The following is a 22,017-nucleotide window of genomic DNA, read 5'->3' on the forward strand; positions in this document are numbered from 1 at the left end:
ACAAGTCACAAGTGAGCAAGAGTAGCTGGTGGAGACGGGGACAGCAGTGGAGACTCCTTCCTGGAGGGCGCAGGATTCTCCCAGCTCTGCTCAACTGCATGCAGACGCTGAGCCTCTGGGACCATCCAGAAAAAGGACGTTACCGGAGGTGCAGCAAGAAGTGCAGGAGGCTTTGACAGGTTTTGCGACTGCAATGTCTACAAATGTCCAGAGAATGGAGGAGTCCATCTCCAACATGAGCACCACTGTGTTGCAGGCGGTGGCGACTGTAGGCTCTTCCATGGATAGGATGGCTACCTGCATGGAGCAGCTAATGCGCCACTCATAGGAGCACATGGCCTCTATGGAGAATAGATGGATTAGGCTCATAGATGTCCTCTCTAGGAGGGATGTTGATGTCAAAGTGGATCCTCGTGGCCCTACTGCTGTGCAGCAAGGTGCTCTCTAACTCCTTGCTAGCAGGGAAGTGCAGGTGGCCCATGAGAGGGATGATGGTGAGCGGGGACATGGAAGTGGGGGCTCCTCTCAGGCTCACACTTCTCCCCCGTTGCCCGGTTGACACAGACTCCTGGGTGATGATGAAGTGTCCTGGTGCATGCAGGAATCCGGCACTTCCATCGGGCCTACGGGTGAGTACCCCGTGCGTACTCACCCGTGGAGACCCGAATTTCTGGGCCAATAATTTAAATTAGCTCGCCCACCTCTGCCGTTCGGGTCGCTGCCGCGCAGGCAAACACACCCGAGAGAAAGGCGCATGGGGGCGGGATGACGACAAGTTCCTGACCCGCTGCAAGATATTTCAAATTTTCCGTGCGTGCACGAACTCCAGAAAATTCCGGCCTACATCTTGAGTATTATGTTTAGTTTTGGCCGTCAAGATATAACGGAGATATTCAAATCCAGGAGATGGTGGAGAGAAGACTGGTGAAGCTGATCTCTAGCTGGTGAGGACTGAGTTTTGAGGATAGACTTGAGTAGGCAACTGAGCAGGAACCAAACAGTATAGAAAAAGCAAAGCTAGAACACTGCTTCAAGTTAAACCATGACATTAGGACAAGAGGGCATCAGATCAAACTGGGGAAAGTAAAATTTAGGACTGATGTAAAAATGTTTCTCAAAACAACGATCAACACAGGGAATGGACTTTTGTACAGGATATAGGATGCAAAACAACACTGAAATCATTCACAGTACAGTATATGAGATGAGAATTTACATCCCTGTTTGACACCAAACGTGTGCGCAGGCCTATGGTATTTTTCCAAATGCAGATAACATGAAGGAATCTGGGTAGGTGGTAGTCAGAAGACAGCAACCATAGTGAGCCAACTCAGAATTGTAACTCTGGCAACTTAAGCTGGCACCAAAATTAAGTTACATTGCTCCAGATTTTGCTCTCGGCGGTGACGGAAAGGCGCTTGCAGTTTACCTTGCTGACAGCTGCCCACAGACTTTGCGGGCTTGTCAGTGGAGATTTCCTCTAATCCGGCGTTTTTTCCAGCATGGTACCCTCTACAGAGGACCCGTGGTGTGTGTGAGCAGGTTAAGGAACAGCAAGGCTCTTCAACCAATCACACTGAAGAATTCTCACTGAGACGTGCAGAGTCCAAACCAGGAAGTATAAAGCAGGAAATATAAATTAGATTTAAATGATGTACAGAAAGTGGAATAAAGATTTGGAAATACAGATGGGATTAAGGGAGAGAGATAGGAGATGGACAAAAAAAGTTTAAAAAAAAAAAAATCTCCAACACTAATTTTCTTCTGAGAGAATGAGACTTCACACTTATGAAATAAATTTTTCAGGACCAGAGGTTGTTCGGCAGCAATAATTACTGATCAGCCCTAACTTTTTCAGCCATTTTTAGTGCTGAACTAGTGAGCAAGTTCACACCGTAGCAGTCATTTCATTGCTGAGTCTATTGGCAAGGACTGCAACAGCGCACCCTGGGGAGGAGCAGGGTATCTCTGACAGCAACTTCTGGATTTCCACATTTAACTGCACATGTGTGTACTCCAGAAGTCGCTGTCATTTCCTCCATTATAACGGTGAGTGCTGATAGACTCCTTTTATTCTCGTTGCAAATTCTGGACCATTATGTTATAAGGACATAAGAAATAGTAGCAGGAGTAGGCCATTTGGCCCCTCAAGCCTGCTCCATCATTCAATAAGATCACGGCAGATCTTCTACCTCAACTCCACTTCCCTGCACTATCCCCATATCCCTTGATTCCCTTAATATCCAAAAATCTATCGATCTCTGTCTTGAATATACTCAACGACTGAGCTGCCACAGCCCTCTGGGGTAGAGAATTCCAAAGATTCATTACCCTCTGAGTGAAGAAATTTCTCCTCATCTCAGTCCTAAATGACCGACACTTTATTCTGAGACTGTGACCCCTAGTTCCAGACTCCCCAGCCAGGTGAAACATCCTCCCTGCTGCAACCATTTTAAGCCCTGCAAGAATTTTGTATGTTTCAATGAGATCACCTCTCATTCTTCTAAACTCTAGAGAATATAGGCCTAGTCTACTCGATCTCTCCTCATAGGACAATCCCCCCATTCCAGAAATCAGAACCTTTGTTGCACTCCCTCTATGGCAAGTATATCTTTCCTTGGGTAAGGAGACCAAAACTGTACACAATACTCCAGGTGTGGTCTCACCAGGGTCCTATAAACTTGCAGTAAGATGCCTTTACTCTTATACTCAAATCCTCTTGTAATAAAGGCCAACATACTATTTGCTTTCTTAATTGCTTGCTGTACCTGCATGTTAATTTTCAGTGATTCATGTACAAGGACACCCAGATCCATGGATTTCATCCTGATACTATTCTAATTTAGAGATGCATACCCGAGGATGATCGTTGGATTGTATTCCTTTTGTCTCTGTCTCCCTCTCTGCCTCTGCCTGTGTCTCTGGCACACACACAGTCATACTCTCATTGGAGTGCTTGGAAAGAATTTTCTTGTATTACGCTGGTCTGCTCTGTTGCTATTTCCTGTAAATTAAGGAAACAAAAATTGAGGCCTTGCATGTAGCATGGGGTGGGAGAAATGATGAGGCTATTGTAAGGAGGAAAGTCTTCAAAGGTGGCAGGGCTCTGTATACCAGTTTTGGATGATTTAATTCACTGAAAAGAATTCGGCCTCATCAGACAAAGAACGACGAGGAGCGTATCAAAGATAAATAATCCAACTTTCCAGTTTGTGCAGTTTTATAAATGCGGTCACAAAAAATGTGTGTTTCAGTGAGCATTCTTTATTAATAGATAGCAGTGCCACTTTCACTGATGGAACAAATTGTTGAGATTATCAGTGGTTTTATTAATCTGACATTAAGGTAGTTCACTGGCTTGAGTGCGGCTTCAGTCTCGTGTACCATTTAAATATGTTTTTTATGGCAGTAGTGGAAAATATAATTGGAAAATTTTAAGACAACATTTGAAGCAGCAGTGTTGCATTCATTGTTAGCTGCAAGTTTCAGTTAACTTATGTGCTACAAGTACATTGGGAAATATAAATGTGACTAGTCCTATATGGGTGGTTAGCACTCAGTTCATGGAAAAACCTTCCATAGCTGACCCTTCAACTGTTTCAAATGCTGATCCTTCAAGTCTTTCAGATTCTGATTCTTTGTATCTTCCAAATCCTGATCCTTCGAGTCTTCCAAATTCTGATTCTTCACGTCTTCCAAATCCTGATCCTTCGAGTCTTCCAAATTCTGATTCTTCACGTCTTCCAAATCCTGATCCTTCGAGTCTTCCAAATTCTGATTCTTCACGTCTTCCAAATCCTGATCCTTCGAGTCTTCCAAATTCTGATTCTTCACGTCTTCCAAATCCTGATCCTTCGAGTCTTCCAAATTCTGACTCTTCACGTCTTCCAAATCCTGATCCTTCGAGTCTTCCAAATTCTGACTCTTTAGAAAAACTTTCCCATGGAGGAGGCAAGCAAAAGTATTTCACAGTCACTGATTGTTGGGGGTTCCACATCACCCACATATGGCAAGTGATTATTTCCTGTTTAGGGCAGAAAAAAATAGCATTACTTGCCAGAACATGTAATTGATGTGCTGGCACTGATCATTGTGAAAGGGATTGGAATAGTCTCTAGATATAATCAGTTTATTTCTTTGATTAATTTACCTGGGTTGGCAACTCGTGGAGAAGAACTGTATAGGTAAATTGAAGAAATTTGTCTGCCCTTACCTGGAAAAAGAGTTGTTTAGTTATTAAAACATTTAATGAAAATGCCACTTTACAGATATGTTCAGTGATGAGAAGATATTTATTTTGATTTCTTACCCATTGATTAACTTTCTGTATTTGAGCCATGTCATACTTGAAGATTTCAGTGGATTTTTCCCACATGATGTAGCTGGCACTAACTTTTGCCAGGTGCCAGATTGGCATCATTTTAGGGTCTACAAATCCAAAATTATCTGAGATGCAGGGAGATAAAAAGGCAGTTTTTGAAAAAAAATTGAAAATCATATTAAGGGTTCTTCTTGAATATTTTGTAATTCTGAAAATCAACTTGATAACTTTAATTAAACTGTTAAGTGACATGGCTAGCTGAAACTTCATACCCGGAATATTGTAGCCAACCATGGGGTTCCTCTGCTTTTTCAAATTGAGGTAAAATTTATTATCTTTCTTGAAGCTGTCTTTCTTAAGGTCTTTCAGATTGCACTTTAGAGTTGTGTCTGGATTTTTTTTCTTGTTGTGGAAGAGTACATTAGCTATACAGATGCCAGTACCCTGTGGTGAGAAACAGTTATTATAATTTTGAGTTTAGTTCTTTGAATATTACTTGCATCCTGTTTATTCATTCAAGACAAGGGTAACTGGTCATTTTAGTTTAGCTACTTATATTTAAATGGACAATGAAAGATACTGTAACTCTGTCACTTAATTCTCTGTTGCCAAAAATACATTATCAAAAGCAGAAGATATAAAAGACAGAAGGCCTAGAAATTGGGTTGAGGCGCCAAGTTCGCCTGAGCGCAGGATTTAGTGCAGCGTCCGAGTCTTCAGCGATCGTCCGATATTCAGTTTCATTGCCCCCTAGAGGGAGACGGGGCGAGGCTCGAGGCGCTCCGCGTCCCTCTTAGGGCGCTGAAACTGAATATCGCAGTGCAACGTGCCGCAGCGCCACACGCTGCGGCACGGCACGCTGCGGTACTGCAGGCCTTCCTCCCATTGTTAAGGGGGAGGGGCCTGCAACAGCGCGATCCCCGATCGCGAATGCCGGCAAAAGAGCCTGGCACCGAGGAGAAGTGCCGGGCTCTCGGGGTAACAGCCGGCAATGCCGCGGGGGGGGGGGGGCGGTCAGGAGGCCGGGGACGGAGGTGCTGGCAGGCGGCCGCCCCGCACCTCCACCTTAACTTGTGCCGCTGCCGGCACAGTAAGGCCCCGTGAACCGGGCGCGGGTAGCGAACGGCGCAACTGCGGCGTTCGCAACTAAATATCGTGAATGGGGCGCTGCGCACACCAATGACGTCATCGGTGGCGGCGCAGCGCAAAAGGCTAACGCCACCATTATCGCCCCAAATCAGTATCGCGGGAGGCGCAGCCAGTGGCGCTACAGCCACTGCCTGCCTCTTTAGGTGCTAACAAGTGGCGCTACTCACCCAATTTCTCCCCCAGAAGAGTTTAGTTGTGGGTTGTTTTGGACAGTGAATGTTGCTTATAAGACATGACCCTGTTATCACTATTCTACTTACATTTGAAGAGCTTTCTTCATTTTTCACTTCAAATTCAAGGTGGTACTTGTGTCCTATATTTGAAGTCACCTGGAGAGAGAAATATTTTGTTGGTGTGGGTTTATGTTAAGTCAGTCTTGATATTAACAGTAATGTGCACAATCCAGTATGCATTAGTCACAACAGTAAAAGGAACAAACATAGCTGAAGAGAAAACCAGCAAGTAGGGAAGGGGCATGTCTTTATAGTTTGTATAGTTATAGCTGCTGTTTTATTTATGTTTATGCTTGAGAATTCCGTCATTGTTCAATAGCAAGTTCTGGCAGGACTCTACCATCATTTTAATTTGAAGTGCGGGTGTGAAAACACATTGCACAGATTTTTGATAAAGAAGGAAAGAGGCAAATTAATTTACTCTCTTCCTGAGCGTGTATATTTTTTGCTGTTTACTATAAAAACCCACTGAACAGATGCAAAGTAGGGGCAAATAGTCGCACTTCCCATCTTGTACTCAAATTACTCATTTAACTGCTCCCAGTCAGAATTTTGTTTCTATGAATCAAGCAAAACAAATGTTTGTGGGAGATCTCCTACAACTTCTTTCAGTGCAGATCAGCACCTCATCCTCATTTTCACATCTCTACCCCACCTTGTACCATAACCTCTGACTCGCACCCTAAAATATTTCAAGATTATGAGCATATCAGAGTTCCAGTAAAAGCTTCTGAACTTCTTTTATGGTTTATAAATGTGTTTGAATCTCTTGGTAAGATTGCATTCTAATTACTCCTGATAATTTTTATCAGTTGTGAAACAAATTCAGAACGACAAAGAAAACAGTGTGGAATAATTTTTGTATTCTATACAGTTGACCACGAGGCTGTCCCAATATCCTGACTACGGTAGATAGCATGGATGATTGGATATTCATTTGGTTATTAAAATACAAGGGAATAATATGACGGTAGTAAAGTTTAAACAGACAAATTGATATAAAGAAGACTTGTTGAAAAATTGGCATTAAAGCTTAAGAAAATTTGTGCAATGTTTGAGCTGGAACAATGGACATATACTGTAACATTTGGTTTCATCACTTAGATTTATAAGATGGAACTTTAAACAATATTTAAGGGTTGAAAATATGTGAGAAAGTTCATAGTTTCTAAGTGCCATGAATTAGAATACAAAATGTTTTTTGTTCTGTTAAACAGCCCAGCCCACCCTGACCTTTGCAGGATAGAGGGGTTTTGGCTTTTCTCCAGTTATTGGTACCAGCAAAACTCTTGGTTTAAGCGTAGATTTTTTTAAAAACTGATTATATGTACTATTTTAGAATGGAATAAATTGAAACTGTTAAAATCTGAAAGCTCCAAATCTACCACCTATCTTTCATAAATTACAAAATACGCAAGCTAAAGTCGCTGATATAAACTAGCAAGCATAATGTAAGCTGCTTTTGCTAAAAATTGATTATTGGAAATTTAGATATGGTCGGCTCCTGCATTACCGTGTTATTAAAATGAATGTATCTAGCTTTCTTGCGTACAGGTTCCAATTCAGCAACTTTCCAATAAACAAAGGCATTTTCCATCTCCCTGTTCATGTGCTTTGCATTTTAATTCTGTCCTTCTAGTTTGTAACTGGAATATGTTGTACGAAACATATAACTAATACTTGTTTTTCAGTTTAGCAGCAGCAGCACATTTGCATTAATTTTCTATTTAAATTTTTATAGCATGCAAAAGCATGTATTAAGGACACCAAAAAGCTCTCTTGCTTTCTGAACTTTCTTCTAATTGTAAGTTTTTAAAATTTCTTTTACTTGTACTGTCTTCCTATTTTTAAAAAAAAAAAAAAAAAAAAAAAATCTTACCTCAGTAAAGACTTTCTTCAGCTTATGTAGTCCATAAACTGTGTTTGGGGATCCATAACGATAGTTTAAATAATGGACAGCCACACTTGCGGCTTGTTGAGCAAGACGATCTTCTGTAGGAATTTCAACAGCAGTAACTGTAAGGTCTAAACGATTTGCTGTTTTTGGCATTCCATACAGTAATGGTAGGAAACAAACAACGAAGCATAGAATTGAGTACATGTTTGAGCAAACCCAACTATGAACTAAACTTTGAGCCCTTACTTGTGTGGAAGATATAGCTTCAGTTGCGTCAGGATCACCGCACCCTCACGACCTTAATGATTACGTATTCAAGTAATAAATGCTAATGTTTCATGGACTTTGTTAGTCTCACGTTTGCTTCCAACATACTTGCACTTTTGCCTTTATTCAGGACCTAACTTTACTGCATTTGATTGATAATATACTTTGGAATTAAATGCTGACTTCATTCTGTTAATCCTGTTTTTAACAAAAAGCGATTTGCTCTAACTTTTGAACTTGAGCCAAAGTTCATGTTCAGAGTCTAGATCCTTTGAAGGGCTTTTCCCCATTCATTTATCAGTATTGAGGGGAAGGAATATTATTTTGTGACTATGTCAATGTCCACTACTTTTAGCTGTACTAGTTACACACACGCAAGCATAATCGTTGCAATTTTTTTAAATTGACCTTTTGTCATGCATGTTCAGTGTAGTGAGTAAAGAGAACCATTTTAAAAGGCTTGTGAAAAATCTTGAGTTTAGCAATTATTTCAAGGAATTGGCATAGTTTACAGGTTGCCTATCTGATATTCCTGTTCTGTGCTAGTTTAGAAATCCATAACTAATTTCAAAAAGAAATGATTAGACTTGCTAATTTCTTGTGATGTCAAAAAGATAAAGAATGTCAGAAATTGAGAGCGTGCAATGATCACAAGGCAGTAATCTGATGGGTTCAATGGACATTTTACACCATGTATCCAATGCTCAACCAATGGCCCAGAAATTCCGTTTGCAGGCCTCCCGCAGACAGGGCTGCGATCTGGAAAAATCTGCGCTTAGACCGGAGGGCTCCCGGGAGGCGCAGAGTTCCATTACTGGGCCTCCCCAAACTGCTGGTGCGCAGGGCACACGTATCCCAGAGGTGCACACAGTGTCCCTGGGATCACGTGGGCCATGGGGAGCCAATCAGAGAAGGGAATCTCCATTCATAGATTTGACAGGAAGACCTGTCAAATATATGAATAGAGATCACCCCCAAAACATAGTAAAACTTCAAATAATTTTTTTAATCACATTTTTAAAATGACCATAAATTACATACATTAACTATTTTAAACAAAAATTTTATTTTTTGGAAAAAAAATTAAAGTTTTCACAGGGCTAAAAATAAACTTACCTTTAAAGTATTTTTAAACGATAAATCGGTGGAAATTTTTAAAAAACTTTTTTCAACTCTTATCCTGGTAAAAGCATGCAAGTGTTTTCTGCGGGCGGAGGGTCTCCAAAAAACAGAACTCTCCACCCGCAGAGTCCCTGCTCCAGCGCAGCCGGAGGATCTGTCGAGAGCTTTCTTGACAGATCGGAAATGCCAGTTTCCAGCGTATGCCTAAAACCGGCATTTCTGTTGGCCCTACGGGTGAGTACACAGCGCGTACACACCCGTTGGGACTGGAATTTCTGCCTCAATGTATCTGAATCCTAAATTTCAATGGAAGGCATAACTTTGTTTTGGGTTAGTTTATCTGCTGACTGTATCTTTGTGGATATGAGTGGGTATTGTGCTCCAACTCAGTGAGTGATCGGCACCCACACTGAAGAATTAACTTTCACTTAATCGCTCTATATTGATCAAGAATTTTGCAGTTGATTATTATGGAATTTATGTTACAACATGATTATTTAAATTGCTCACCAGATAAATTGAAATAAGTGGAGGTGAACTTGTGTTAAGAGGATCAGGAACTATATTGTTGGGCTGGAGCTCATGTTTTCTGCCTGGAACCTGTTAGCTCATGGATATGCCAGTGGTCATGCACTAGAGCACTTTTGATTTGGAATTCTGCATTTGATTGGTCACATTGGGGCTTCTCTTCGGATATTTGGTTATCTGAGCCAGATGCATAGCAATATTGAGAAGGAAATGGTGAAAACTTATCTAGGAGTAATTCTTGTAACTGATGGTTGACTTTATAATGAGAATTTCCAAATGTTATCCTACTCTTGACTCCAAATCAGCAGTGATGTGGGAGAGATCCATGTTTTCAGTTGTTTTCCATCTCTAGCCACTCACCATTTCTTTCTCCCATTCTTTACTTGGTTTGCATGGAGTGTTGGACATGGTCTTATCAGAAAAAATTAATTAATTTTAATAAAGCAGCAGGTGAGCAAGAAAGTGACATGAAGACTACAACCGTGCACAGCAGTGCAAAGCATAACTCCATTTCATTGATTGAAATGTACTGTTTAAAAAGATTGCATCCCTCCTTAAGTCGCTGTCTTTTGATGAGGTGTGGTTCCATGCATGCTGATCACTCTCTAGATTTTTTAGAAATCGCTAGATTTTTTAAGTCTAGTTAACCAGAAGATCTGTTGTTTACTGAGTCTTTCTGGAACTAGCAGCCGTTTTGGTAGCAACATAATGAGGCAATTTTATCATGCGTGCAACTGTTCTCCACAGTGACCTCATTAGGCAACTTCGCGGCTCCAGTATTTCGTGCATGCACACTGTCTAATAGATCGCAGCTCTGTGGAATAGCGAGGCTCACCGTGTAGCCGGTTTAGAGGAAGACTATACTATGAAGACAGTACTTTGCACAATTAAATACAGGAGAGTAGTACAGCTGTCTCACTTTCTCAGGACCTGGCTGCAGGATAAAATCAATCAAAGATGGTTCATCTTCAGGCTCAGATATTACCACTGTATAATATTCAATAGAAAACAAGTCCTGTATTTGCACCTATCTCATAATAGGTAACCTAACCCATAATAGGTAACCTAACCATAATAGGTAACCTAACCATGTTACATAACCTTTTTTCAAAAACTGTAACCATATTCCTTCTAACCGTTTATAGTTGCTGTACAGATTATGTACAGAATTATTTTTCAACTTATGTTTTTTCAATCTTTTTTCCAGCTTTGAATTTACTCACAAGAAGCAGTCTGGTGGTGCAGGCCAGTATGGCAAGGTTATTGGTTTATTAGAACCTCTGGAGCCTGAAAACTACACCAAGTTAGAATTTGCTGACAGAACTATTGGAACAAATGTACCAAAGCAGTTTATACCAGCCATTGAGAAGGTAATGGATCTGATTATCTCCTTACCTCACCCCCTTTTCCTCCATCTCCTATTGACTTCTGTTTTTCTTGCTTTGCTTCAAGCAATATTATCAAGTACCCTAATTATTGTACTTGGAAACTTGACTTATAGTGGGGGGGAAACTAAAATTTGAAGATTTTATAATTTTTTCAAGAGAAACTGAATCTGAATAATTGCTACCCACATGGCACTACCACAAAACTAAACTTGTGAAGTTTGTTGATAGAACATGGAGGAAGCCTGTCCTCAACTGCTTCACACTTAACAGGAAAATGGAGACTATAATTATCTAAATCTGGGATAGAACACATATTTATGGCACTAAAAATATTAGCTGGGTAAAACCAAAGTAATAAACCACATTCAGTGTTTTAGCCTGTTCCTGGGACTAGGGACAGGGTCACTGGCAAGGCTTGGAAGCTAAGCAGAGCCAGGCCTGGTTAGTACCTGGAGGGGTGACCACCAGGGAAGACCAGGTGCAGAAGGTCACGGAAGGAGCCCCGAGGAGGGGCGGTTGGTGAGCAGGCCCGGGCATTGGGCTGAAGAGTGTCGGACAGGAGGAATGGTGGAAATGGAATGGCGGCGCGCACAGACGCAGCGGCTTTGCTTCTCCCAGGACGGTGCTATTTATGTTAATGTTATTTGTACTGGACTCATGGGAGCTTGCAAGATCACATTTCGTTGTTCATGTACTTGTGCATTGTACAATGACAATAAAGTTGAATTATTATTATTATTAATTTAGGGATAAGCTCGGGGGCACGGTCAAACTCTTCTTACCGAACTGAGTGTTCAAATCCACCCAAACTGATGGGATGAGAATAGTCTGCATCCACAGTCTCTGAGTGTGGGCATTGACAATCCAATTCCTAAGGAAAACACAAAACGAAGCTTTTCATTTATTACTAATTTGGTGTTGTTGCTCAGACCACATGGATGACTGATGTGAGAAACGGAAAATATTCATACTGGTGTAGATGTACCTGGTACTATTCAGAGGGTGGTTACATTGATAGCACATTGTGGAGGAAACATTACCCTTCAGCTAATCTGCCCTGGGTGAGCCGTATCTTGGTATAAAGAACAAAAAGTGAAAAAGTATCTTATTCCTCAGTAATCCTTCCTTTGAGTGTACAATATGGACATAGGGTAATAAAAATGTGTAAAATCTTTTATATTTGGTACTTAATCCAAAAATCCACTTCATTAAAAAAGATTGAAAAGGCATAGCTTCTAATTCAATTTGGGTGTCTGAAAGCCAGTGCCCTGCTTGGCATCATCAACCCATCCTCAGCTCAATGAAACTACATAGAACTAACCATTTTATTTGTTCTATATTCATCCCCACTGGTAAGAAAGTAAGAAATAGTTGTATTACAGAAATCAATCCATGGCTTGGAGCTCATTTAAGGCGGTCATGTATCTCAGGGATGAGATGACATCAAGAACCCACTGGAGTTGTCCTTTTGCAGGTTATGACATCATCTCAACCCTTGATGTGTTGCAGCCTTTAAACCGTTGCAAGCCACTGCTATTGAGATTGTAATGCAGATTGTAAGTTGTAAATTATTTGTATGTTAAAAATTATAAAACAAATAGTCTGGCAAATGTACTGAGTGAGATGGTGTTGCAGAAATTTGTGGATTTATTTTATTGACCAATTATATACGGTTAGATGGAATATGGTTACAGTTTTGCCATAATCAGTGTATCTGACTGTTTTATCCTGGGCCTGTATTAGTTACAGAACATCTATTGAATTGTTTTTTTAAATTAACTTTTTCATATTTTGCCTGCCTTTATTTAACTTTTACTATTTTTAGTGTGTGACACTGAGGCTGATTATAATGCCTGCGCAGTTTCTCTGGCTGAGATTTGCTGTTTAAGCACAGGAAAGGGACTGAAGTGGGACCTTTTGATCTGTATGGCTCCAAGAAAGCTGATTATTAAATTATTTTTATAAATTAAATGGTAAATATAAAATATTCAGGTTCAAAGACAAATTAAGCCCATCCTCATATATCCTCCTTCATATCACCACTGGTTAAATTCAGTGAAGTTCTGGTTCAATTTGATTTATGTTTAAAGCTTTAGTCATACAATCAAAAACATGTTTAAATGTCATAATGTGCTGTGTGTTATTTTGGCAGGGATTTCTTGAAGCTTGTGAAAAGGGTCCTCTTACAGCTCATAAAATCTCTGGGATACGATTTGTACTGGAAGATGGTGCTCATCACATGGTGGATTCCAATGAAATTTCTTTCATCAGAGCTGGAGAGGGTGCTGTCAAACAGGGTTTGTAAAGCTAATAGAAAACAGAAATACAAAATGCTAACATATTCTCAATGTCCTCCCCACTTCCTTAGAAAATAATGTGTTAATGGAGCTTTTGTGTAACTCCTCTTAAATAAAATTATAAATCGGATTTTTAAAAATCAAATTTACTAAAACCTTTGTTTCTGGACAACGGGTGTCTGTTGAAGCAAAAATACAAGTGATTTCCTTTCAACTGACACCGATTTAGTTTTGCAGATTGCCATACTGGACCTGTATGTCTTTGTCATGAATGGAGAATTGGCATCCTGGTAACTTCAAAACTGTACATTGGACTTTCTATCAAACAAATCCCACAAATGACTTTCCTAGATCCTTTTCACAATGGGAACCTATATGTACATTTGTAGATGGAAGATAATTTGCAATGAAAAATGCCATTTAATTACAAAAATCATTTTTATTTTAATTTCCTATTATATATGTTGCATATTATTACTTTCACTCCAATTGCATATAATGTTTATGTACAAGCATTGTGGAATCCTGAAAATAATGTTTTGCCACATGGCAGGAGAAAACCAGCTGGTCCACCTGCCCCAAACTCATGATGCCTGGAGCATCCTGACTAGACCCTTCCTAACTCCCCGCAGGTATGTAATCTCCTGGGAGAAGCGAAAACCCAGGGCAAATTGGTGAGGGGGGAGAGAATCAGGGAAATTCCTCTTCGATCCCCTCAGGCGATCAAAACTAGCTCAGGAGATCGCATTATCCATGCACGCATTAACTGTAAATGCACTTTACCTTATATGTGATGCGACCTCTGCCCTAGCCAAGAACTGGTCCACATCCCTCTTGAAGTTTTGAATAAACAGGTATTTCACAGAAATAATTACTTGCTTTCTATTTGTTTCCATTGTTCAGCTATGGAGAAGATCGGCGTGGTTATTCTGGAGCCCATTATGTCAGTGGAGGTTGTAGCGCCAAATGAGTTTCAGGGAACTGTAATTGCTGGAGTTAATCGTCGACATGGTGTTATCACTGGCCAGGATGGAGCAGAGGGATACTTTACACTTTATGCTGATGTATGTATAATGCATTGCTTAGTTTTATTTCACGGAAAGTTGCTGATATTGTTATTGAGTAACCGTGGTCACATTTTTCCTTATGTAGATAATTATCTGTTTTATTAGTCTCTTCACTGTACATTAGTGACTATATGCCTGCAAAAATAAATAATGGTTCAGCAGAAGATACTACTTTTGTAGAACATGGTGAAAGGGATGTGGAGCATTGTGGAATGAAACATTTCTTTTTGTAGTGGTAGCATTAGCATTCCCTGATCATGCGAAGCAGCGGGTGAATGATATCCGTGTCCCTCTTGCATTCCAAATTTTTTTTTATAATACTGCCCTGTAGGTTTTGGAATTTTTTAATCCCATTTGAAGGATGGGTTTTATTCATTCCTTGCTTGTGTCTATTTCTACCTGAGGGGAATTTACTTGTTTGAGCAAATAACAGAACATTTGATTGGACATGGACTGAATAGAATAGTTTCCACATTATGGTATATTCACTTTTAGTGACAATTGATGGAAAAGCCCTAATGGCATCACATAAATAGTCACCAGTGTTGATGCCAAGCTTTGTTTTTGTTTCAGTAATAAGTAGAATTAAATAGGTGGGAATTTTATGTTATTGGTATACGGTACTTTGCTGTTGTGTTGGTAGAATGCAACTTAATTCCACTCGATACCAATAGGTCTGATATCCTAGCGCTAAATTCTACAATAATCTTCACAGGAGACCTTTATGATTGTTCTGTCAAAATATTTGTTAAAAAGCCAAATATTGGATATATTCACTTCCTTGTCACAATTGTTCTTTTGTCAGTTTTTGTGGTTTGCTTTGCTTTTGTCAAGTTATGAAATAGCTAATCTTTAACTGAATGAGGGGAAAACAAACTGACATGAAGGGCCAGTTATTGTCAATATTGGCATCATGTAAGATTTGAAAAATGTTGTTTGTTGTTTTACAGGTACCACTGAATGACATGTTTGGCTATGCCACAGAACTGCGGTCTTGCACAGAGGTACATCACCAAACACTTAATTGTGCCTAATGTTTACCTGGCCTTCAATTTCATCTCTTGCTCCCCTGAGGCAACTCATTCTCTTTTCCTAAAATAAATGCTTGATGTAGCAGTAAGAATGGAAGAGGCTGAAGATTAGTTATTAGTGATAAATAAATCTTTTAGACTTCATTTTTTACATTTTGTACTTTATATAATGATAAATTAAGAATTGATCAAGTAATCTGAGTCTTTGACCTGATCAGAATTACTGTAAGCAAATGGGTGAACAGTTTAAAGGGTTTAGCAAGCTTTGTTACAACCTTTTTAACTATGTTTTCCAGGGTAAAGGTGAATACACTATGGACTACAGCAGATACCAGCCATGTCTGCCCAGTGTACAGGAAGAGCTGGCCAATAAATACCTAGAAGCAACCGGTCAACTGCCAATTAAAAAGGGAAAAGCCAAGAACTAAATGCCATCTCATTATCAGTTGATTTTACAAGATGTTGCCATCACTTTACACAGCTTGATAACTGTTTCAAGAACACATACACTGGTGCCTCTGTTGGAAGTGTTTTTTGTTGGCGACACCTACACAAGAATTCCTTAAGACTGTTCCTTTGACAGGGCATACAGCAATCGTTGCATGTCATGAACTGGCAGAACACAATGTCACTTTGCATTTATCAAACCGTTGTCTTATTTTGAAGCAGTCTGCTTATCACAAGGTGACACGCTGACGTTTATTTCTTCCTGCTGTAGCTCTGAAAGCAGCTGATTTTTTTTTAATGATTATCACAGATGGAAATTAACTTTTATGCCCTTTTGGAAAGGGTGTGTTATCTGGTAATGTTGATTTCTGAGAGAAAGAAATGTTTTCAATTTTTTTTCTTAAGATAAGCAATCCCAGCCTTGTTCCCATTGTACATTTTTCCTGATCCAGGCATCATCTGTTGAAGTACAAAATCCTGATCTAAGGCATAAAATTTCCCCCAATTACCACTTAACTTAATTGCTGTACTCAGAATTAAAATATAACTTTCACTTGGATCCAGCATTGGATTTTAGAAATCTAATTAGTTTTGTCTTTATATTTCTGTTAATTTAAAGGGGCACTACATCTACAAGAGAGTTTGGGGAAGGAGAAGGGCCATGTTTCGGTCCGATGAGGTCATGTGCCAGTTATGCAGTGCTGTGTTTATTTACTAAGATTATTTACCACATTCTGTTTTAACCAACAAAAAAGTTTCCTGAACAGTTTTTCATAAAGACTGTGCCCTTTTAATTATGCTGTCATATAAAAGTCAGATATTTTTATCTGGTGTTGATGATTCTAGCTTCTCAAAGTGAACAATATCCCTGTGCTTTTGGCTTTTGGAAACAGAACATTTTTATAAAATGTGGACCTTTGGATTTACTGGCATTCAATCATGAAACTAGAAGGAAAAATAACGTAGATGGTGAACTTTGTGTTTCTTAAATGAAAAGGTTCTTTTGTTTGTGATTATTCCCTTTGATTACTTAAAGGTCTTTGTTTCTTGCAAGCTGCTTATTGTCTCCTCTGCCTACTCCATGTACTGCCCACCAGCTGAAAGTGCACAGGTGGCCTGTTTTCCAATCTCCTAACACTGCTATTCTGTACCTGCTGGTAAAACTCAACATAGTAGGAAACACTGACAATGCATATTGGTGCATCGGGAGGCACTGCATTATGCCTTGATGGCCTCAGCGGCTTAATAAATCGCCCACTCTGTCATATCTGCAGAAATTGTTTCCCCTCCATTTGTACATTTGAATTCTATAAATGAATGGCCTCCTTCTGTGCTGTACTATCTATGATTCTATATCTTTTGAGGTAAGATGGCGAGAAAACTAAAACAAAAACATTCTCTTGATTTTTGTTTGAGAGTGTGCTCTATACTAAATATTTGAAGTTCAGCGTATCAAGAAAGCAATGTTTTCTTTGAACACTGAAATGTATTGTTAGATGTCCCTTGTATTTACTGAATTTGGTTTCCTCTATTTAAACCTGAAATATTTGAAGTTTAAACAGCATAAATATTTTATGTCTGATAGCACTGTTCATAAACTCTATCAGAATGTCAGAACTGCACAAAGACAGAGGTTTTGTATTCAGTCAAATGCCCACTTGTCTGTTTTTGTTTATTTTTGTGTTCCATTTCTCATTTATATTAAAACCTTAAATATTTTCTAAAAATGTCTCTCTACACGTTGAACGTTCTTGCAGAATAACCAGATTTAAATGTGATGGTATAGAATGGTTTTTAATTAGCCCCTAAAGAAAAAGCTAAAGGACCAGTTAGGGGAAAAATGGCAGAAAAGTTTTGTATTCAGTCAAATGCCCACTTGTCTGTTTTTTGTTTATTTTAGTTTGATGTAATAGACCACCACCACCCAGTGGTAGGACCCAGGTTTACAACTGCAACTCCCACAGAATGACTTTCTGATTATTGCTGCACAGTAATACGGAGGCCACAGAGAGAAATTGGAGAGCAAATCAACCTTAATCTGCATGTGCATTCCCTTTTATATTAATGTCGGCCTTGAATCAGTGGTAGCACTCTTGTCTCTGAGTCAAAAGGTCGTGGGTTCAAGCCCCACTGCAGAGACTTGAGCTCGTAATCTAGGCTGACACTTCAGTGCAGTACTGGGGGAGTACTGCACTGTTGGAGGTGCCGTCTTTCAGATGAGAGATAATAATCTGCCTTCCTGTTTTTGCCACCAAAGTGGATAACCTCGCATTTATCCACATTATACTGCATCTGCCATGCTCCTGCCCAATCACTCAACCTGTCCAAATCATACTGGAGTTTCTCGGCATCCTCCTCACAGCACACACGCCCACCCAGCTTTGTGTCGTCTGCAAACTTGGAGATATTACATCTAGTTCCCTCATCTAGATCATCATTTATATATAATGTGAATAGCTGGGGTCCTAGGACCAATCCCTGCGGTACCCCACTATCACTGCCTGCCACTCGGAAAAAGAGCCGTTTATTCCAACTCTTTGCTTCCTGTCTGCCAACCAGTTCTTTATCCAAGTCAGTACCTTGCCCCCAATCCCATGTGCCTTAACTTTACACGCTAATCTCTTATGCGGGACCTTATCGAAAGCCTTCTGAAAGTCCAAATACACTACATCCACTGGTACTCCCTTATCTATTCTACCAGTTACATCCTCAAATAATTCCAGTACATTAGTTGAGCACGATTTACCTTTTGTAAATCCATATTGACTTTGTCCGATCCTGTCACTGTTTTCCAAGTGCTCTGCTATTACATCTTTTATAATGGACTCTAGCATTTTCCCAACTACCGATGTCAGGCTTACCGGCCTATAATTCCCCGTTTTCTCTCTACCACCTTTTTTGAATAGTGAGGTAACATTAGCTACCCTCCAATCCATGGGAACAGTTCCAGAGTCTATTGAATTTTGGAAGATGACCAGCAATGCATCTACTATTTCTAGGGCCACTTCCTTAAGTACCCTAGGATGTAGATCATCAGGCCCTGGAGATTTATCCGCCTTCAATCCCGTCAATTTCCCTAACACCATTTCCCTACAAATACTGATTTCTTTCAGTTCCTCCCTCTCATTAGACCCCATGTTCCTCGACATCTCTGGGAGGTTATTTGTGTCCTCCTTTGTGAAGACAGAACCAAAGTATGTATTTAATTGGTCTGACATTTCTTTGTTCCCCATTATAAATTCCCCTGATTCTGACTGCAAGGGACCTACGCTTGACTTCGCCAATCTTTTTCTCTTCACATATCTATAAAAGCTTTTACAGTCAGTTTTTATGCTCCCTGCAAGCTTATTTTCCCCCTCTTAATTAATCCCTTTGTCCTCCTTTGTTGAATCCTAAACTGCTCCCAATACTCAGGTTTACTGCTTTTTCTGGCCAATTTATGTGTCTTGTTGGATCTTATGCTATCCCTAATTTCCCTTGTTAGCCACGGTTGAGTCACCTTTTTTGATTTATTTTTATACCAAACCAAGATGAACAAATTCTGTAGTTCATCCATGCGATCTTTGAATGTTTGCCATTGCCTATCCACCGCCAACCCTTTGAGTAACATTCCCCAATCAATCCTACCCAACTCGCACCTCATACCATTGTAGTTTCCTTTGTTTAAATTCAGGACCCTAGTCTCTGAGTCAACTACTTCACTCTCCATCTTAATGAAGAATTCTATCATATTAAGACACTATATAAATGCAAGTTTTTTCCTTACTGAACCACAATGACATTTCATTTGTGCTGAATTATTGTTTTATATTGTGGGGCAACAAGAGGAACTCTTGTACATGCAGAGATTCTGCCTGTGCAGCTGCACCAGAGTATAGCACTTCTTTGCATGCGTGAACTTTTCTGTGCAGTTAGTGCAACTTTATAGATCTGTCTTGGATGTTGGGGTGGGAGCTGTTGAAATGCTAAAAGCACATTGCTTGCATCGAAGCTTGAACCAAGAAGTCAGCCTGTCTATAACCAGCCCCAAGTGGTGGATTTAACACCAAATACTTTTGTTGGGAGTTATTTAACTTTGGCAGTGGAAGCAGGGACTCTGCTCCTACTCCAGGAGTGATTTATTATTGGAAGCAAACTTTTGGTGTAAAGGGCGTATTTGGTAGCCAGTCATAGAGCCTTGAGAACAGCTCCAATGGAAGGTGAGGAGAGAAATAAACGCAGAACTGGGAGATGGACATTTTGTATTTAGACAAGCGATAGCAGCAGGTCCGGTAGTATCTGTGGAGAAGGACACAGATTTAACGTTTCAGCTCCTACTACTTGTGGCTTCCAAATTAATGAAAAAATTATTCCATGGTTAAGCCTACAGTAATGTGACTAGTCTGTTTTCACACCCTCCTATCCCCGAGTGACTCTTTGGCTAACATATTGATATCCTACTAGATCACAAAAAAAAATCTATAACTGAATGGGAACTTAATATTTATAATTATGATTTGAAATTGAGTTCTGTATTAGCTTCCAAAATGTAAAATTGTAAAAACTAGCATAGTTTACAATAAAACATACTCCTGGATAAACCTGCCAAATATTTGGGATGTTCTGTTATAAAGCAGAAAGTTTTCATTAAATTCATCATCAAATTGTATCATTTTGTTTATAAAGTTCCAAACAGCCTAAAGTGTTTTGTCTACTTTGAGTGCTTTCAATGGATCAGATACCTGACTGAAGTAGCGAAGATCAAACTTGCTTTTATGTAGGCCCTGATCATGTCTTCAGAACATCTCAAAATGCATGACCGTCAAAATGCATGACAGTAAATCAAATACATTTTGAAGAGCAGTCACTGTTACGTAGGAAAATGTGGCAGCCAATGTGTGCACAGCAAGGTCCAACAAACAGTAAGTGAGATGAAGGAGCAATGAATTAGTGTTTGAACATAAGTAAGAGCAGGAGTAGGCCATACGGCCCCTCGCCTGCTCTGCCATTCAATAAGATTTGGTGGGGTTGGTTGTGGGGAGACTGTTGAGTTGGACACTGCGTTCTTTAACATCCATCATAGAGGCAGATAAGGGTGCTGGTGTAAAGTCTCATCCAAGGATAACATATCTAACAATGCAGTGATGCTTCTTGACTGCAGTGAATATCAGATCTAGAATCAGAATGGTTACAGCATGGAAGAAAGCCATTCGGCCCGCCGAGCCCATGCCGACTTGCAGCTTGTCCCACTCCTCTGCCCTTTCCCCGTAGCCCTGCAAATTTTTTTCCTTCAGATACTTATCCAACTCCCTTTTGAAAGATAAGATTGAGTCTGCCTCCACCACCCTTTCAGGCAGTGCATTCCAGATCTTAACCACTCGCTGCGTAAAAATGTTTTTTCTTACGTCGCCTTTGGTTCTTTTGCCAATCGCCTTAAATCTGTGTCCTCTGGTTCTTGACCCTTTTGCCAATGGGAACAGTTTCTCGATCTACTCTGTCCAGACCCCTCATGATTTTGAACACCGCTATCAAATCTCCTCTCAATCTTCTCTGCTCCAAGGAGAACAACCCCAGCTTCTCCAGTCTATCAACGTAACTGAAGTCCCTCATTCCTGGAATAATTCTCGTAAATCTTTTCTGCACTTTCTCCTGAGGCCTTCACATCCTTCTTAAAGGGTGGTGCCCAGAATTGGACACAGTACTCCAGTTGGGGCCGAACCAGTGTTTTATACAGGTGGTTCATCATTTTCACACTTTTGTACTCTACCTCTATTTATGAAGTCCAGGATCCTGTAAGCCTTTTTAACTGCTTTCTCAACCTGCCCTGCCACCTTCAACGATTTGTGCACACATACCCCCAGGTGTCTCTATTTGTGCACCCACTTTAGGATTGTACCATTTAGTTTATATGTCCTCTCATTCTACCAAAATGTATCACTTTGCACTTTTCTGCATTAAATTTCATCTGCCACGTGTCTGCCCAATTCACATGCCTATGTCTTCCTGAAGTCTATCACTATCCTCCTCACTGTTCACGATACTTCCAAGTTTTGTGTCATCTGCAAATTTTGAAATGGTGCCCTGTACACCCACGTCCAAGTCGTTAATATAAGAACATAACATAAGAAATAGGAGCAGAAGTAGGCCATTCAGTCCTTTAAGCCTGCTCCGCCATTCAATGAGATCATAGCTGATCTGCCTCAATTCCATTCACCGGCCTTATCCCCATATCCCTTGATGCCCTTACTAGTCAGAAATCTATCGACTTCTGTTTTGAATATACCCAATGAC

The 22,017-nt window shown here is 40.1% G+C and overlaps 2 protein-coding genes across 2 annotated transcripts in view; one reads left to right on the top strand and one right to left on the bottom strand.

Annotated features, from left to right (window-relative positions):
• The window catches only part of LOC147115838 (elongation factor G, mitochondrial-like), a 35,757-nt gene extending 18,283 nt beyond the window's left edge, over positions 1-17,474 (top strand). Inside the window, exons 6-10 of the mRNA XM_085990449.1 lie at positions 10,725-10,887; positions 13,058-13,202; positions 14,106-14,266; positions 15,220-15,273; positions 15,597-17,474. Of these exons, the coding sequence (XP_085846575.1) occupies positions 10,725-10,887; positions 13,058-13,202; positions 14,106-14,266; positions 15,220-15,273; positions 15,597-15,728 (655 nt within the window). The 3' untranslated portion in view covers positions 15,729-17,474. The remainder of the gene's footprint in view (positions 1-10,724; positions 10,888-13,057; positions 13,203-14,105; positions 14,267-15,219; positions 15,274-15,596) is intronic.
• On the bottom strand, positions 3,245-7,839 carry lxn (latexin). The gene is made up of 6 exons (XM_085990450.1): positions 7,583-7,839; positions 5,731-5,799; positions 4,594-4,765; positions 4,310-4,446; positions 4,151-4,213; positions 3,245-4,024 (listed from the first exon to the last, which is right to left on the bottom strand). The coding sequence occupies exons 1-6, from the start codon at positions 7,802-7,804 to the stop codon at positions 3,557-3,559; spliced, it is 1,131 nt and encodes a 376-aa protein (XP_085846576.1). The 5' UTR covers positions 7,805-7,839; the 3' UTR covers positions 3,245-3,556.
• Positions 17,475-22,017: the final 4,543 nt, after the last annotated feature.

The sequence above is a fragment of the Somniosus microcephalus genome, chromosome 6, assembly GCF_052327205.1.
Source record: "Somniosus microcephalus isolate GS21.2 chromosome 6, FLI_Smic_1.0, whole genome shotgun sequence".
NCBI lineage: Eukaryota > Metazoa > Chordata > Chondrichthyes > Squaliformes > Somniosidae > Somniosus > Somniosus microcephalus.

Excerpts from the sequence above, each read along its gene's own strand:
- lxn (XM_085990450.1), bottom strand. The coding sequence starts at position 7,804 with ATGTACTCAATTCTATGCTTCGTTGTTTGTTTCCTACCATTACTGTAT. Across the intron at positions 4,766-5,730 it reads ATGAAGAAAGCTCTTCAAAT|GGTACTGGCATCTGTATAGC; the intron begins GTAAGTAGAATA and ends TTCTCACCACAG. Across the intron at positions 4,447-4,593 it reads GGTTGGCTACAATATTCCGG|ATAATTTTGGATTTGTAGAC; the intron begins GTATGAAGTTTC and ends CCTGCATCTCAG.